Source organism: Hyperolius riggenbachi, chromosome 6 (genome assembly GCF_040937935.1).
Source record: "Hyperolius riggenbachi isolate aHypRig1 chromosome 6, aHypRig1.pri, whole genome shotgun sequence".
In the NCBI taxonomy this organism is placed as follows: domain Eukaryota; kingdom Metazoa; phylum Chordata; class Amphibia; order Anura; family Hyperoliidae; genus Hyperolius; species Hyperolius riggenbachi.
Window position 1 is genome coordinate 376,269,673 of NC_090651.1, and position 18,394 is coordinate 376,288,066.

Below are 18,394 nucleotides of genomic sequence, written 5' to 3' on the forward strand. Positions count from 1 at the left end.
CACATGTTGAAGGACGTGTTGGCTGGCTGACCCCAAGTGTATCACTAAAGGCATCATGTATGAATAACTCCACTGACATATCATGTGGAGTAGCTGTGTTGCCAGTGGTGGTGCTCCGTTTTTGTGGGGTACCAGAAGCAGAGCAGAAGGAGGACGGTGCATCAAGGAGGTTCCGTGCGGAATCTGTAGAAGATGTGGTGCGCTGTGTAAGCCAGTCAACCACATCTTCAGAATTTTGGGGGGTACCAGAAGCAGAGCAGGAGGAGGACGGTGCATCAAGGAGGCTCCGTGCGGAATCTGTAGAAGATGTGGTGCGCTGTGTAAGCCAGTCAACCACATCTTCAGAATTTTGGGGGGTACCAGAAGAAGGGCAGGAGGAGGGTGGTGCATCATCAAGGAGGCTCCGTGCGGAAGCTGTAGAAGATGTGGTGCGCTGTGTAAGCCAGTCAACCACGTCTTCAGAATTTTGGGGGGTACCAGAAGAAGGGCAGGAGGAGGACGGTGCATCAAGGAGGCTCCGTGCGGAATCTGTAGAAGATGTGGTGCGCTGTGTAAGCCAGTCAACCACATCTTCAGAATTTTGGGGGGTACCAGAAGCAGAGCAGGAGGAGGACGGTGCATCAAGGAGGCTCCGCGCGGAATCTGTAGAAGATGTGGTGCGCTGTGTAAGCCAGTCAACCACGTCTTCATAATTTTGGGGGGTTGAGGGTATGTGCCCTCTGAACACTGTGCATTCTTCCCGGGCCGCAGGAAATCACAGCAGCACGACCTCAAGGACACTTGCGGGGTGGCCTGCCTCTGCCTGGCATTTTTTTTATTGGGGTACTGCACCTGCAACAAGTGAAAAGTAATGCAGTGGAGGTGCCTGCAACTGAATATGGCAGCGACAATAGCAGTAGTGTATACGGCTCTGGTTGTCAGTGGGCTGTGTAGTGTAACACACCGAGATACGCAACAGTTCAAACACAATAAAGTGATAATAAACCTCAAGCACTAGTGGTAAAACTGTGCTTGTGCGACACGTGTGTGGCGCTGTGTCAGTGTGCTCTGTCTGTGCTGTGCACTATCACACAGACACTGAGAAATGCAGCAACACTACAAACACAATATAGTGATAATAACACAGGCCCTGCAGCAGTAGTGGAATAAAGGTGCTTATATGTGGCACACAATTCGATGTCATTGTAAGTGGGCACATGTGCGGCTCTGTGCCAATGTGCTGTCTGTGCTGTGCACTAACACACAGACACTGAGAAATGCAGCTACACTACAAACACAATCTATATATATATATATAAAATCGTGTGTGTGTGTGTGTGTGTGTGTCTGTATACAGTCTGTGTGTGTGTGTGCGTGTGTGTGTGTCTGTATACAGTGTGTGTGTGTATTACTGTGTGTGTGTGTGTGTGTGTGTGTGTGTGTGTGTGTGTATTACTGTGTATTACTGTGTGTGTGTGTGTGTGTGTGTGTGTGTGTGTGTGTGTGTAGTGTGTGTGTGTAGTGTGTGTGTGTAGTGTGTGTGTGTGTGTGTGTGTCTGTGTGTGTGTCTGTGTGTGTGTATTACTGTGTATTACTGTGTGTGTGTGTGTGTGTGTGTGTGTGTGTGTGTGTGTGTGTGTGTGTGTGTGTGTGTGTGTGTGTGTGTGTGTGTGTCTGTATACAGTGTGTGTGTGTGTGTGTGTGTGTGTGTGTGTGTGTGTGTGTGTGTGTGTATTACTGTGTGTGTGTGTGTGTGTGTGTATTACTGTGTGTGTGTGTGTGTGTGTGTGCGCGTGCGTGTGTGTGTATGTGTGTATTACTGCGTGCGTGCGTGTGTGTGTGTATTACTGTGTGTGTGTGTGTGTGTGTGTGTGTTACTGTGTGTGTGTCTGTATACTGTGTGTGTGTGTGTGTGTGTGTGCGTGTGTGTGTGTGTATTACTGTGTGTGTGTGTATTACTATGTGTGTATACAGTGTGTGTGTGTGTGTGTGTGTGTGTGTGTGTATTACTGTGTGTGTATTACTGTGTGTGTGTGTGTGTGTATTACTGTGTGTGTGTGTATTACTGTGTGAGTGTGTGTGTGTGTGTGTGTGTGTGTGTCTGTATACAGTGTGTGTGTGTGTTTGTGTGTGTGTGTGTGTGTATTACTGTGTGTGTGTGTGTGTGTGTGTGTGTGTGTGTGTGTGTGTGTGTGTGTGTGTGTGTGTGTGTATTACTGTGTGTGTGCGTGTGTATTACTGTGTGTGTGTGTGCGTGTGTGTGTGTGTGTGTGTGCTTGTGTGTGTGTGTGTGTGTGATGCGATCACTCGAAAATGGCTTGACCGATTTGAACGAAACTTGGTATGCAGATTCCTTGCTACCTGGGATGATGTGTTCTGGGGGGCTCGCGTCCCCCCTGCACACCTGGGCGGAGCTACAAACAGAAAATTAGATTTCACCCATTCATGTCACCCATTCATGTCAATGGAAAAAATGGAAAAGGCTGCCATTCTCACAGTATTCAAGCCAGAGTCCCCACACTTGGTACAGTTGGTCACTTGGTGAACGAGGTTACAAATTCAGGAAAAGTGGGCGGAGCATAAAACAGCCAATCAAATTTCAGCCATTCATTTTTAATGGGAAAATGTAAACTGCAACCATTCTTAGACAGTTAATCGCAGGGTACACAAACTTTTCACACTTGGTCACTGGGTGACTGGGATTAAGATTCAGGAAAGTGGGTGGAGCCTACAACAGCCAATTAAAATTCACCTATTGATGTTTAAGGGGAATATTTAAACGGCTGCCATTCTTACACTGTTAATGGCAGAGGCGTCAAACTTGCTACAATTTGGTGACTGGGGTCATTGGGTGACTGGGGTCCAAATTCACTAAGGGGCGGGGCCACAAACAGCCAATCGAATTTCCTTGGTGGATAAACTGCTTCCATTCACACATTTTTGATGCCAGGAGCCCGAAAGCTCACAAGCTTGGTCATTGAGTGACTGTGTGTCAAGGTTACAAAAAGTGGGTGGAGCCAAAAACAAATTTCACTGGGAAAATATAAACTGCAGCCACTCTTATACTGTCAATGTCAGGGTTGTCAAACTTTGCACAGTTGGTCACTGGGTGACTGGGATTAATATTAAGGAAAATGGGTGGAGCCTACAACAGCCAATCAAAATTCACCTGTTAATTTTCAAGGGGGATATTTAAATTGCTGCCATTCTTACACTGTTAATAGCAGGTGCCTCAAACCTAGTACAGTTGGTCACTGAGTAACCGGGGTTCCAATTCTGAAAGGGGGCGGAACCACAAACAGCCAATCAGATTTGTTTAATTTCAATGGGAATATACAAATTATTGATACCAAGGACCCCAAAGCTCATAAACTTGGTAATTGAGTGATTGTATGTCAAGGTTAGAAAAAGTGGGTGGTGCCAACAACTACATTTTTTACATGGGAAAATATAAACTGCAACCATTCTTACACTGTTAATGGCAGTGTTCTCAAACTTGGCACAGTTGGTCACTGGGTGATTGGGATTGATTGATTTTCAAGGGGATTATTTACATTGCTGCCCTTCATACACTTTTAATGGCAGAGGACTCAATTCTGGTACAGTCAGTCAGTCAGTCACTGGGAGACTGGGGTTTAAATTCTCAAAAGGGGGTGGGCCACAAACAGCCAATCAGATTTGTTTAATTTCAGTGGGAAATTGCAACTTATTGATGCCAAGGACTCCAAAGCTCATAAACTTGGTCATTGAGTGACTGTATGTCAAGGATAGAGACAGTGGGGGGAGGGGGAGGGGAGCCAAAAACAACTAACTTTTTACATGGGAAAATATAAACCATTCTTACACTGTTAATGGCAGGGTTCTAAAACTTGACACAGTTGGTCACTGGGTGACTAGGATTGATATTCTTAAATGTGGGTGGATCCTAGAACAGCCAATCAAAATCAATCTATTGATTTTCAAGTAGAATATTTACATTGCTACCATTCTTACACTGTTAATGGCAGAGGCCTCAAACCTAAAACAGTCATTGGGTGACTGGGGTCCAAATTCACTAAAGGGGGTAGAGCCATAAACAGCCAATCAGATTTGTTAGATTGATTTCAGCCATTCTATTATTGGCAGGGTTCTCAACTTGACACAGTTGGTCACTGAATGACTGGAATTAATACTCAGGAAAGTGGGTGGAGCCTACAACAGCCAATCAAAACTCACTTTTTGATTTTCAAGGGCAATATTGAAACTGCTGCCATTCTTACACTGTTAATGGTAGAGGCCTCAAACCTGCTACAGTCGGTCTTTAAGTGACTGGGGTTCAAATGCAGTAAAGGGGCGGAGCCACAAAAAACAATCAGATTTCTATGCTGGATAAAATGCTTCCATTCAACACCATTTTGATGCCAAGAACCCGAAAGCTCAAAACTTGGTCATTGTGTGTCAAGATTACAAAAAGTGGGCAGAGTAAAAAAAAAACAGATTTCCCTGGGAAAACGTAAACTGCAGCCTTTCTTCGCTGTTAATGGCAGGGTTCTCAAACTTTGCACAGCTGGTTACAGGGTGACTGGGATTAATATTCAGAAAAGTGGGTTGAGCCTAAAAAAGCTAATTCATCTGTTGTTTTTCAAGGGGAATATTGAAATTGCTGCCATTCTTTCACTGTTAATGGCACAATACTCAAACCTGGTACAGTTGGTCAATGGGTCACTGGGATTCAAATTCAGAAAAGGGGGCGGAGTCACAGCCATTTGTTTCATTTCACTGGGAAAATACAAATTATTGATGTCAAGGACCCCAAAGCTCTCAAAATTGGTCATTGAGTGACTGTGTGTCCAGGTTACAAAAAAGTGGGCAGAGCCAAAAACAAATTTTACTGGGAATATATAAACTGCAGCCATTCTTACACTCTTAATGGCAGCGTTCTCAAACTTTGCCCAGATGATCACTGGGTGACTGATAAATATTCAGTAAAGTGGGTGGAGCCTATAATAGCCAATCAAAATTCATTTGTTGATTTTCAAGGGGAATATTTAAATTGCTGCCATTTTTACACTGCTAATGTAACGATCGGTGTCAGTACACAGAGATAATCTGATTATTGGTGATCTGCAGTATCTCCAAGAATGCAGATATATACCTGATTATGGATGATCTGCAGAATCACCAATAATACAGATATAGTACTAACCTCTGGACACCTGTATGTAATCGTGAGTGTTTGGTGTAACAGTATGACTTTGAGTAACGCACCTGCAGAGCAGGTGATTATAGGCAGTATGGGCAATACTGCACTTAGAGAGTACAGAAATACAGAAACCTCCCAGCAGCCTGAGACTCTCCAAGGGGTGGAGTCAGGCTGAAGGTAGTAAGGACCAGAGAGTGAGTGACACCTGAAGGTGGATGTCACTGACAGATCTGGAGACTATCTCTTAAGGGGAGAGATAGCTCTCGAGGTCGGCAACACACGGACAGACAAAGTACAAAGACAGAAAGCTGATTCGGTATCCAAGACAGGCAGGGGTTGGCAACGGAATATCAGATATGCGTGGTACCGAATCAGAGAGCAGAGGAATAGTCAGGAAAGCAATAGGTCATAACAAATATCAAACAATCAAAAAATAAAGAAAAAAAAGACAGACTGTCACTGCGGTCATGGGACTAGCCTAAAGGTGACAGTTAGATCAGGAGGGATCAGGGTATTTACCTTCTGTGTGCTCAGGATGCTGAAGCAAACATCAAGTGTATATGTAGCAAGAAGATTGAACCATCCGGCACTACATGTCAAGGTTAAGCATATTTGTCATTTATTGTATCCATTCATCTGATCATACAGACAGGTCCATCAATTCTATACATGCAATGACATACCCTTACTGTTCCTAGCTGTGGGGTAGTGTGGGAGCAGCAGTCCGCCTGACAGCTGTTTCGCTCTGAGATGAGCTTCTTCTGAGGCTCCGTGCGCCCGGAGAGTATAGCTCAGAGTATAGCTTTTTGGTGGTTGGGTGATTCATGTTAAGGTTAGCTAGGAGGGTATGAAAAGATTTAATAAAAAACAACATTTTAGTACTGTGCTGTAAAGAAAACCTGCAGTGAAAGTAAGCGTATGCTATAATGAATTGTTTGTAAGTATAGCTGAGAAACAGAACATTAGTAGCAAAGAAAAGAGGCTCATGTTGTTCTCCAGTGCAGGGCTGTTTGGGGTGCTTTCATAGCAAGTAAGGAACACAGGCCTAGCTAATGCTTTCCCTACCTATCTGCAGCAAGTCTGCCCCTGCTCTCACTAACAGTCAGCAGCCAGCAGAGAATTGATCCAATATGGCAACCTCAACTGCTTTTTGATCAATCCAGGAGGGAGTTGCTAGCTGATTGGCTGCCATGTGTCTGCTGACTGTGAGGTAAGGGGTTAAAGTTTAGCTCAATGAGGATGTATAGGGGGCGGGTCAAACATGTCATATGTTCGCAATTCGCGAAGAACGCAAACAGTTGAAATTTGCCAGGTACTGTCCGCCGACGAACCGTTCGGGTCATCTCTAATCATGGGTGGTTTTTCATTTTTCCACCACTCTATTATTATTCCCTTTTGTGTTTTCGGCATGTGATTTTTTTTTTGCATCAAAGTGCATCTGAATTGTAAACACTGGTCGGATGCTTGAAGAAAACAAAACAAAACAGAAAAGATGATTTTTTTTTAGCAAGGAGGAAAAGTAAGAAATGGAATGTGGACAAATGCAACCCCCCCCCCCCCCCCCCATTACATTGCATATAATTATATGTGCGGCAGTAGGGATAGCCGGGAATGCCAATTCCTGACTGCGCAGAAATACCTCTTTCTGCAATGCCCATTCCGCGGATATCCGATTGTCATTTTCCGATTTCCGTTTTCTAAGAAGTGTTTTTTGTCATTTTTTTGCATGATCTGATTGGCCAAATACTTCTGAGTTCTGTTATTAGGCTAAAATTACAGAGTTGTGGCAATGCAGTATTTACACCAAAATCCGATTTCCGACTTCCGTTTTCCGATCTCCGAGTAGTGTTCTTTTAGTCATCTTTTGCATTCTCTGGTTGGCCATATACTTTCGAGTTTTGTGAGTCGGCTAAAACTACAGAGTTGCGGTCATTTATTTATGTATATAGCGCCGACATATTACGCAGCACTGTACGGAGTGTTTTCTATCTGCAATAGATGTGCAGAGCTCCACAATGTGGACTAAAATACACAAGCAATTTTATAGCAAAGGAAGATGTTAGCTTCAGTATAAATAATATGTGCACAAATGATTCCCTACTAGATTTCTCCTGCTGTACATAACTTATCTGTATGTTTTTCGGGATGTGGGAGGAAACCAGAGTGCCCGGAGGAAACCCACACAGACACGGGGAGAATATACAAACCCCTTGCTGATGTTGACCTGGCTGGGATTTGAACCAGGGACCCAGCGCTGCAAGGCAAGAGGAATTTCAATTCTGCAAAATCCGAATGAGAATCCCTATGTGGCAGTGCATGTTTCCCTGTATGGGTAAAACGCCCATGATTCAAATACGTTTTCACCCTGCCTAAGAGGGCAATACTGTTTGAAAGCAAACCAACTTTCCAATATCATTTGCAGTCTAATCAGCATCTTCTACCCATGGAGAACCTTAATATATAAACTATATTTCATCCAGCCAGCAATAAATATGATCTATACAGATAACGGAGTGATATTTTGTTCTTTTAAAAGGTGTGGCAAGTGGATGAATTCCCGAGCAGGTTAGAGTCAAGAGATGGATCCTCCTCATATGATATTTCTACTCCTTACTACCCTACTAGGTGAGCAACAATTCACTTTGTATGTTACAGACTTTTAACTCGTTGCAACATTTTATTTTTTAAAAGGAGCACTATCGTGACATTTATAAAAAAATAAAACTAAAAATAATTTATACTGAAAAAAAAGCTAGTAAAATGGAAAGGGTTAAGAATGAGTTAGGCCTCCTTCCCACCAGGACGTTGAGTTTTAGGGGATGTTATAGGTCGCATAACGTGCCCCTAACAAACGCCTGGTGGTGTTGTAGGAGGACGCTACCAAGAGCCGCGTTATGCAGCTTTTGGTGCGCCTTTTTTATGCTATGGGATGCGGAAACCACGGGATCCGCATCGCGTGGTCCCGCCGGCCAATCGCCGCGCAGAGCGGCCGCTCCAGGAAGTAAACACTGCACGTCACTGAGTGCAGTGAATATTAATTAGCCATGTGGCTGGCCGCAGAGGAGGAGGAGGGGAGACCTCCTCCTCCAACATTACTGAGCATGTGCAAACAGTCTAACGCGGCTTAGCCAGTATAACGCACAGCATGCAGCACTTTGTTTGAACGTGCAACGCAACGTGGGCACTGTGAACAGCCCATTGATTTTTCATTGCTGTGCGGTGAGCTGCGTTACAGGCTGCACTAATGTGCGCCTGTAACGTCTTACTGTGAAAGCAGCCTTAAAAAATAAATCACACTGCTGTTTGCAAATTCATGACAGGACAGAGGCTGTAATGGGACTGCTAGCTGTGCAACGGCATTTCATATAGTTGTAAAACTCCCTCGTGATGTTGGCCAGGCCGATACTCGCAGCCCGCAGTACAACCTCCGTCCCTCTCATGCAGGCTGTCATGAATTTGTAAACAGCAGTGTGATTTGAACAATGCCTCTGAACAATGCCACACACCTCGTTCTTAGCGCTGGCTATACTAAAAAAATTTTTTTTATTAGTGGGACATTGGGGTTCAGGACATGAGTACCACAATAACAGGGTTTGTTATCCCCCATGCGTCTTTAACGATTGCATTCCTGGGTTTTTAACCTTTAAGATTCCTGCGAGTGTTGGCATTTTAACAGCCACTATAAAAGCACCACTATCGCAAGAATTGTAAAATGATATATGTATCAAAATACAAAAAATTGACAGCTCAACCTCACCTGAGAATACGTGCCTTGTCTTTAGCTGGAAGGGTGCTGGAGAAAAGAGGCAGCCAGTCCTGAAGCAGTAGAAATGTTCAAAAAGTACCTCCGCACCCCTTTCATAGGTTAAAACCAAATACTTTATTAAATCATCAGAGAAAATAGCAAAAATTGGAACAGCATATTTTCTGTGATGATTTAATAAAGTATTTGGTTTTAACCTATGGAAGGTGTGCGGAGGAACTTTTTGAACGTAAAATATATGTAAACACATACAAATAAGAAGTAAATTTATTGCAGAGCAAAATGAGCCCTCAATTACTTTTCTCCTATCTTGCTGTCACTTTCAGTAGGTAGTAGAAATCTGACAGAGCTGACAGGTTTTGGGCTAGTCCATCTCCTCATGGGGGATTCTCAGGGTTTTCTTTATTTTCAAAAGCATTTAATGAATGGTAGTTGCTCCGTCCAAATGCTAAAAAAAACTGTGCAGCGAGCACAGAGGCTGGCCAGCATCTTTATATAAATCTTTTTCAAGGGGTGTCTATATAAAAAAAATAAAGGCCATCCTGAGAATCCCCCATGAAGAGATGGACTAGTCCAGAACCTGTCAGTTCTGTCAGACTTCTACTACCTACTGTAAGAGAAAGCAAGATGGGAGAAAAGTAATTTATGGCTCATTTTAATGTAGAACAAATGTACTTCTTATTTGTATGCATTTATAATGTATTTTAAATTTACAATTTTTTAGTGGTCCTTTAACCTCCCTGGCGGCACAATAAATCCAGCGCAGCACTTTTTTATAATTTTTTTTTTAAAGCATGTAGCTAGCCTAGCTCTAGCTACATGCTTCCCCCCCCCTCCCTTCGCTATCCCTCCCACCCCTCCGATCGCCGCCGGCGCTTTTACCCTGCAGGGAATCCCGTTCGGAACGGGATTCCCTGTATGGGCTTCCCATCACCATGGCGACGATCGCGATGACGTCACGGACGTCATCAAGGTCCTGACGTCAGCGGGTGTCCCGATCCACCCTTCAGCGCTGCCTGGCACTGATTGGCCAGGCAGCAAAAGGGGTCTGGGGGGGGGGGGGGCGGCAGATTGCGGCGAATCGGCGGGTAGCGGCGGCGATCGTTATGCACACGCAGCTAGCGAAGAAAAAATTATGTAAATCGGCCCAGCAGGGCCTGAGCGGCACCCTCCAGCGGCTTACCCCGTGTCACACACGGGATTACCGCCAAGGAGGTTAATACAACAATAACTTTTATATTACTTATGCCATGAAAGCGATATATATATATATATATATATATATATATATATATATATATATATATATATATATATATATATATATATATATATATATATACTGTTTTTTTGTGGGACAATATAGGCTTTCATTGGGTAATATTTTGTTTCCAAGAATTTCATTTTATTGGCATTTTACATTGGGAAAATAGAAAATAGGCATAAATGTAGAAAATGTATATATTTTTTTTTTGATTTTCAACCCTTCCTAATTTTCACGTGACAAGTGCCACAATTATAAAACTCACCCTTATTATATATATAATGATAAAGCTCACCCCTACTAAAATGATACCAATTATGCCATATTTAATCATAGTTGGGCATGCAGCGTATCATTATCACCAGTCTGTGTGTCCATAGTGACTGGATGAGATTGCTATAAAACTGTATTGGGTTCCTGAACTGCCACAGTATCGATCTCATCTAATCACTATTGGCTGCAGCCATTACATCAGGGCAGGGGTCTCAAACTCAATTTACCTGGGGGGCCGCAGGAGGTAAAGTCAGGATGAGGCTGGGCCGCATAAGGAATTTCACAATTGTGATGCATCGCCGCCTCTGCCCACCCCTCTCACTTTTCCTTCACAGAGAGGGGCGGGGAGAGGCGGCGATCCGTGTGGCGATTGACGTCAGGAGGGGCAGAGCTGAAGCTTCAGCTCTGCCTCTTCCAGGAAATGCCGGCGGATTGCCCCCAGGGGATTTGGGGGCTCTGCAGCTCTCGTTTAGCGGCGGGGATGCGGTGGATTACTTAGGAGCACTGAAGCGAACTATAAGGAAGCTTTTGCCGGCGAGGGCCACAAAATATTGTATTGAGGGCCGCAAATGGCCCGCGGGCCGCGAGTTTGAGACCCCTGCATTACATAAATCTTAAAGTGGACAGTGGACACAAGGACAACATAACAGAAATGCACCCTGTATGTATTTAAAGGGACTCTGAGCAGTGCAGAAACTATGGAAAGATGCATACCATTTTAAAGCTCTCTTTCTCCTCTTTCCAACGACACATAAACCGCCGGCCTACGCCTTTTAGTTTTTGATATTTCCGTGATCGAAATTGCAGTGGCCGCGGCGGTTTATATATCGTTGGAAAGAGGAGAAAGAGAGCTTCAAAATGATATGCATCTTTCCATAGTTTCTGCACTGCTCGGAGTCCCTTTAAAGAGTTTATTCCTGTGTAATTCCCCCTCATTTGTGTCTAATTACAAGTTGTAACTTGATCTCTCCCCTGTGTCACATGACTGCCTATGGCAGATAAGCAGATAAGCCCATTTGAAAGCACAGGTGTTAAACAATATGTCTGCTCCCATGAATCAGGATGGAGAAACTGTACAGATTTTAGGATTTGGATCAGCCCTAAGAATTATTTTTTTTTTTGTTTAAAGGGTATTATGCTGTTGTGTGTCTTTTACAGCAGAGAGGAGTTCTGAGTTCAGGCCCACTTTAAGGCCAAGTATAGGTTATTTAAGGGTTCACTCAGTTAGGTAGGGGTTAAACATTAATTACAGTGGAAAAAAGGTGATACTATTAAACTTTTTTTAAAATTAACTTTCAATGAATGATTGCTGCTATAGAGCAATCATTCACTTTTAAACTGATGCTTAAAGGGGCACTATGGCGAAAAATGTTAATATTTTAAATATGTGCAAACATAGATAAATAAGAAGTACATTTTTTCCAGAGTAAAATGAGCCATAAATTACTCTTATCCTATATTGCTGTCACTTACAGAAGGTAGTAGAAATCTGACAGAAGCGACAGGTTTTGGACTAGTCCATCTCTTCATAGGGGATTCTCAGGGATGTATTTATTTTCAAAAGCACTTAGTGAATGGCAGTTGCTTAAAGGGAACCAGAGAGGAATGGAATGGGAAAATAGAACAAGCTTTTATACATACCTGGGGCTTCTTTCAGCCCCATAAGCCTGGATCACTCCCACGCCGCCATCCTCCGCTTCCTCTATTGCCGCTACCAGGTCCCGTCACTTCCGGCAGACGTGGCCAATTGTCCGCATCACAGGGGCTCCCTCCATACCCTTACGCATGCGGCTGCGGAGAATTGGCTGCGTCCGCCGGCCGACTGGCCGGTACCGGCAGATCCAGGCAGCGGATGACGGCGGCGTGGGAGCGTAGAGAGCAGGGAAGCTGGTCAGCATCATCGTTTAAATCCTTTTTAGGGAATATCTTTATAAAGAATAAAAGCCTTGCTGAGAATCCCCTATGAAGAGATGGACTAGTTCAAAACCTGTCACTTTTGTCAGATTTCTACTACCTACTGTAAGTGACAGAAACATAGAAGAAAAGTAATTTATGGCTCATTTTACTCTGGAAAAAACATACTTCTTATTTGTCTATGTTTGCACATATTTTACATTTTTAAAAGTTTTGCCATAGTGCCCCTTTAAGCAGGAACAACAGGGCCATGAACACGCAGGAGCGCGCGGCGGAAGCATTAAGTGTAGGACGTGATTCTTGTATCTTGAAATCTTTAGGAGGAAAGTCATGACCATGAATCTGAACTGGTTGATAATTTTACATAAAGAAAGTGAAAAGAACTCTCAAGGTGGTAGCAGGAAAAAAGGGCGCAGGACATGGGTGGCGGAAAAGGGCGCCGCCACAGACTTTAATGTTAATATGGCAAAAAAAAAGCAGAAAAAAGGGCGCTGTGAAAAATATTGTTAACAACATTAGAACATTACAGTTTTTGAAGTATGTTATCGTTTTAGAAGCTTGCAGCGTTATAGTTTTTGTCATATTATTTCGTTTATATGTACAGATTTTAAAAAGATATTATCGTTTCTATGTGTAAAAGGGTGTTTCTGCAGAGAGAGTGGTTAGAGTTAGGCAACACCAGGGGGAGTGGTTTGGGTTAGGCACCACCACCCGGGCAGCAGTTAGTTTTAGGCAACACCAGGAGGGGTTGTTAGGGTTAGGCACCACCATGAGGGTGGTTAGGGTTAGGTATGGGGGATGGGCGGTAATTAGGGTTAGGCACCACCAGGGGAGGGTTCTGCGTGAGAGTAGGGTTGTGTTAAGCTGTATTATTGAATTACGCAATGATTGTTAACGTTAATATCTTTTCGTTATTATTACCTGTCTGTAATTACAATGGTATTTATCGTTAACCAAGTTTGACAATGATGTTTATCGTTATCAGATTTCGTTATCCACCTGCGCCATTTTGTTATCAAGCCGGGCCTTTTTTTCACTGCGCTCTTTTTTCTTTCACGCCTGAAAGTAATTATCTTCTAAAAACAAAACTGGTTTTACCGCTACTCATAAAAACAATGTTTTTTTGTTTGTTTTTGTTTTTTCAGGGGAGTCTATACGGGCTTCAAATCTATTTGAGGATCTTCATGAAGCAGAAACTTTTCCACAAAGTCCACAGATTCGTTATGGAGATGGTAAGAGACGGAAACATTCCTAAAATTCTTGAATCATATTATATGTACCAATGTTCCTGTTATGAGTCAAACACCCTTTTACACTGTTCAAACAGTCCTTCCTACTTAATTCGTTCCGTACCAGCTGTCTCTGGCCCCTTAAGGCAAAGCGGCGCAAAAAATTACTCTGGATCAAGTAGAATATGTGAGGGTGAAGGACTGAAATGTATCCAGTTTTTACTCATTTATTTATTTATTTTTTGGGTTGAACTTATTGGACGGATGTCTTTTTGCAACCAAACTGACCATGCAGAAAAACAGCAGGAAAGAGGTGCCTAGGTTGTAATTAAACTGTGTTAAAAGCAATAAAATAAGAAAAGGGAGGTGGCTTACCTCAGGGATAACCATTTTTATTTGCACTATAGATTCTGGGAGAACTGGCAGGCACTCGAGGTTCACTGAAAAAATTAGTAGCTGTGCTTTACCACCAAGGTTGTAAAACTATGTGCTCAAGAAGACTAAAGCAATACATGCAGCGATTTCCAGGAGAGAGAGAAAGTCTGGCACTATAGTTTAATAGCAGTGTAACGATATGTGTCAGCAAGTAACAGAGTTCTGATTATTAGGTGATCTGCAGTATCACCTATAATACAGATATATACCTGATTATATGGTGATCTGCAGAATCACCAATAATACAAGTTTACCAGACAGCTAATGTGATGGCAATGTATAGTGCTTGGTGCAACACTAGTACTGATAGATTTAGCTATACCTCACCAGGGGAGCTGGTGGGCACTAACAGTACAGAGCCCCTCACCAGAGACAAGGGCCCTCTGGTGAGAGTAGAGTGGTCAGACTAATCGGGTTGGCAACAGACAGACAGATACAGTACAAAATCAGAAGGCAAAGGCAAGAAGGTCTTAACAGGCAGAGTCGGCAGCAGGATCAGATGGGCAGAAGTACAGAATCACTGAGTGGAAGAGTAGTCAAAACGAGCTAGAGTCATACACAGATAATATACAGTAATTCAATTATAATTATAGCTATCAACAATTCCTATCTCTGTGTGAAATCCCCGGTTTCCTCCCGGATCAAAGCACACCGGATCTATCTAAGGTCTGAGCGCTAACACGAAGTATTCGCAACAGCAGACAAGTTGCAAGTGATTCGGCAAGGCTTAGGAAGCAGAGGAGACCCCTCCGGCACGCCCACTCCCATCAACCAATGAGGAGCGGCGAACGTCTCCTCTGACATCAGCCAACCGGCAGGTCAGTTGACGCACCTCCTCCCCGCATAAAGGTCCTTTCTGTGCGTGCACGCACGCGACAATGTGACCCTATGTGCTGCTGACAAACCCGTCCTCGGCATGCTAGACGCCTGAGGCATGGATAGATCGTTAGACAGGGAGATGGAGGCAGCTACGGTGGTATCACTGTTCACCGCAGCTGTCTCTTCCACGTTTGTTACATATATACTCTAGTATAAGTCTAGAAATGTAGGTCTGATTCACTTCATAAAAGTGTAGGGGTCGACTTATACACGAGTCACGGGCAACACTGAGCACCCTGAGTAATGTGTGTACTAATACTGACATTCCCATTTGTAGCAATGTACCCTGTGGTAAGTGATACTTTGAGGAACGTAAATGCCAAGAAAACACAGGTCTGAAAGTCCTGGCCACAACAATAAACAAGGAAAGGGCCAGGAGGGAAATACTGGGCTTCAGGAAGGGGAATGAATAATTGCAGCACTTGGGGGCCTGGAGGAGTTATTGGCTGTACTTAAGGGACAGGAGGGGTTAAAGGCTGCAATACTGTATGCAGTGCAGTCATTAACGCATCCTGGTCCCCCAAGTGCAGCCATAACTGTGCTGGGTAGACTTATACTTGAGTCAATTAAAAATTCCAGCTTCAGAGGGTTGAATATTGGAGTCGACTTATACACGAGGTTGACTTGTATTCGAGTATATACGGTGAATATATATATATATATATATATATATATATATATATATATATATATATAATTAAAAATGTTCTCCGAACTCTAGTCGTTTGTCTGTTTTTATATTTGCAGGTATTCTTTATCCATATGGACCTGAAGTTGGCTGTAGCACTTACCACAGCGATGACCTTGGAACTATGGCGTCTGCTGATAAAAGTTTTAAAGTTTTCGGAAACACTTACACCGAAGTGATTGTGAGTATGTCAAATATTTGTTGTGGTTAAAGTGGACTGTCAAATATCTGATCGATATCTGCTTAAAATGATTACCAACTACCTCAAAGGGCCAGCCTTGAGGTTGTCATAACCAAGATTAGACAGTAGTGGGTGCGTGCTCACTATAAACAGAATATTTATAGGTTAACAGGTTTACCTCTGAAAGAAAAACGCAACACTCAGCTGTTGAATTTTATAAAATTATCTTGTTAAGAAAGCGCATATATATACAGGAATATACATCTATCCAGTAGTTGTCAATTATTCCAAAAATACATTTTCATCCAAAAATACCTTTTCAAAGTTCCTTTAGTTAAACCAGTCCATTTCAATATAGAAAATACACTGTGTAGCTTTTATCCTTTATCGATTATTATTGTCTCGAAATTGAACAGTGTATGTTACACACAATATAGCTTTATCCTTAAAAAATGATATATGAAGTTCTATTCTTATATAAAGAACTTAAAGTAGATATATCTTAATCAATCAAAGCTTGGTAATTATCTCAAAGCTTGCATTTGCATTTGAACAGTAATGCTTACTGATTGTATATAAAAAAAATAACATAGAAAAAAGTTCTCTAAAAACTCAAAAAACTGCTGAAGTGTGAAAATGACAAGTCTTTAACTCTTGTATAGCTATTGTCAATAAATTCACCAAGAATAATTGCATATTACCTCTCTTGGGTTTCAGAATCACAATGGAAGGTAGTCTCTTGCTAGGCCTCAATCGATCTCAGTAGAGTTTCAGGCTTGATGCTCCAATGTGCTAGCCTGCCAGGCCTTTTTATTGTAATTGCTAGCCTGCCAGGCCTTTTTATTGTAATTTTTCCAATATGGCGTCTGGGTAGGGGATTTTACATGAAGTCATGTTCGTTTTTGTAACATTACCTCACTCTTATTTTTAGATAGGGATATCTAGATGCCCCTTGTGGTAGTAGCAGGCACAAGGCTTAAAGGGAAGGTTCAGGGAGGGTGGAGAAAAAATAAAAATCAATTTCCACTTACCTGGGGCTTCCTCCAGCCCGTGGCAGGCAGGAGGTGCCCTCGCCGCCGCTCCGCAGGCTCACGGTGGTCTCCGGTGGCCGACCCGACCTGGCCAGGCCAGCTGCCAGGTCGGGATCTTCTGCGCTCCAAGGCCCAGCACTTCTGCGTCCCACGCCGGAAGCCCCAGGTAAGTGGAAATTGATTTTTATTTTTTACCCACCCTCCCTGAACCTTCCCTTTAAGGCCTACTGTTTACTACAATCTGTCATAAAGTGTATATTATTTATCAGCTTATTAGATATGCGTGAACACTATGGGCCTGATTCACAAAGCGGTGCAAACACTTTGCACGCCTGTGAAAAGCCCTTTATCACGCCTAAATCGCGCGGCGTGAGGTGCATTGCGCGCGATGCGCCCATTAAACCCTATGGGCGCTGCGCGCGGAATTGCGCGATGCGCGGGACTTTGCGCGCGATAAAGAGCACAAAGCGGTGCTAACTCAGCGGTGCAAAGCTTATCACGCCTAAAGTCTTTTAGGCGTGATAACTGAGTTATCACCGCTTTGTGAATCAGGCCCTATGTGATTAACATCTTATGTATAAAATAGGCTTAGCTTAAGCAGTGTATATCTTGACCTTAGAAGGTGGATCTTACTAACACAACAATACTGCATAACATGTGAACATCTCTTCAATACTATTTCACTTTTAACCTTGTAGAAATAAACAGCTCACTTCCAAAAATAACATTGAAAAGTACACAATATAATTTTGATTTTGCCCGTACTCACGGATCTTGAAATTCACTCAATTTATCTGCAAACCATTTCAAATATTTGGACACAGTATGGCTAGGGAGATGATCATTTCTCTGCATTAATATGAGATTCTGACAGGACCTGAATTCAGAACTGCCTCTCTGCTCTAAAAGATAAGCAACAGCATAATAACATTTAAAGAAAAGCGTTTTGTTAGCTAATACAAAACCTGCAATAAATCTGCAGTGTGTTTACAAATTAGCTGTTCTGCCATGGGAGTCAACTGTCACAGCCAAGAGAACAAATTACAGTGGTGATGTCACAGATAAGGGGCAATTAGACCGGCTAATCTCTCTAAATACACACAGGGTGCATTTCTCTAGGTTTTCCTCCTGTTCTGTACAAGAGTTCAGGTCCACTTTAAGTATCCTTAACTGGAAAAAAAAACTGGAGCAAATGGGAACATCTCTACTACAGGTGAAACTCAAAAAATTTGAATATCGTGCAAAAGTCCATTTATTTCAGTCATTCAACTTAAAAGGTGTAACTGATATATGTAGCAGTAAATGGTATCATCCTGATTTAAAACTTCTAACTAATATATGAAATAGACTCATTACATGCAAAGCCAGATATTTCAAGCCTTTATTTGTTATAATGTTGATGATTATGGCTCACAGCTTATGAGAACTCCACAATCAAAATCTCAGCCCATTAAATTATTGTGAAAATGTTCAATATTCCAGACTCTGAGTGTCAGACTCTAATCAGCTAATTCATCCAAAACTCCTGCAAAGGGTTCCGATTTCATACATTAGTTTCATCTTTTAAGTTGAACTA

At 42.7% G+C, this 18,394-nt stretch overlaps 1 protein-coding gene across 4 annotated transcripts in view; it reads left to right on the forward strand.

The window, feature by feature from the left end:
* LOC137521967 (dendrite extension defective protein 1-like) overlaps positions 1-18,394 on the forward strand; it is a 201,484-nt gene that overhangs the window by 84,729 nt on the left and 98,361 nt on the right. For all 4 annotated transcript variants that reach the window (XM_068241939.1, XM_068241940.1, XM_068241943.1 and 1 more), the window contains exons 2-4: positions 7,698-7,786; positions 13,521-13,607; positions 15,666-15,787. In XM_068241939.1, coding sequence (XP_068098040.1) covers positions 7,741-7,786; positions 13,521-13,607; positions 15,666-15,787 — 255 coding nt within the window. In that variant the 5' untranslated portion in view covers positions 7,698-7,740. The remainder of the gene's footprint in view (positions 1-7,697; positions 7,787-13,520; positions 13,608-15,665; positions 15,788-18,394) is intronic.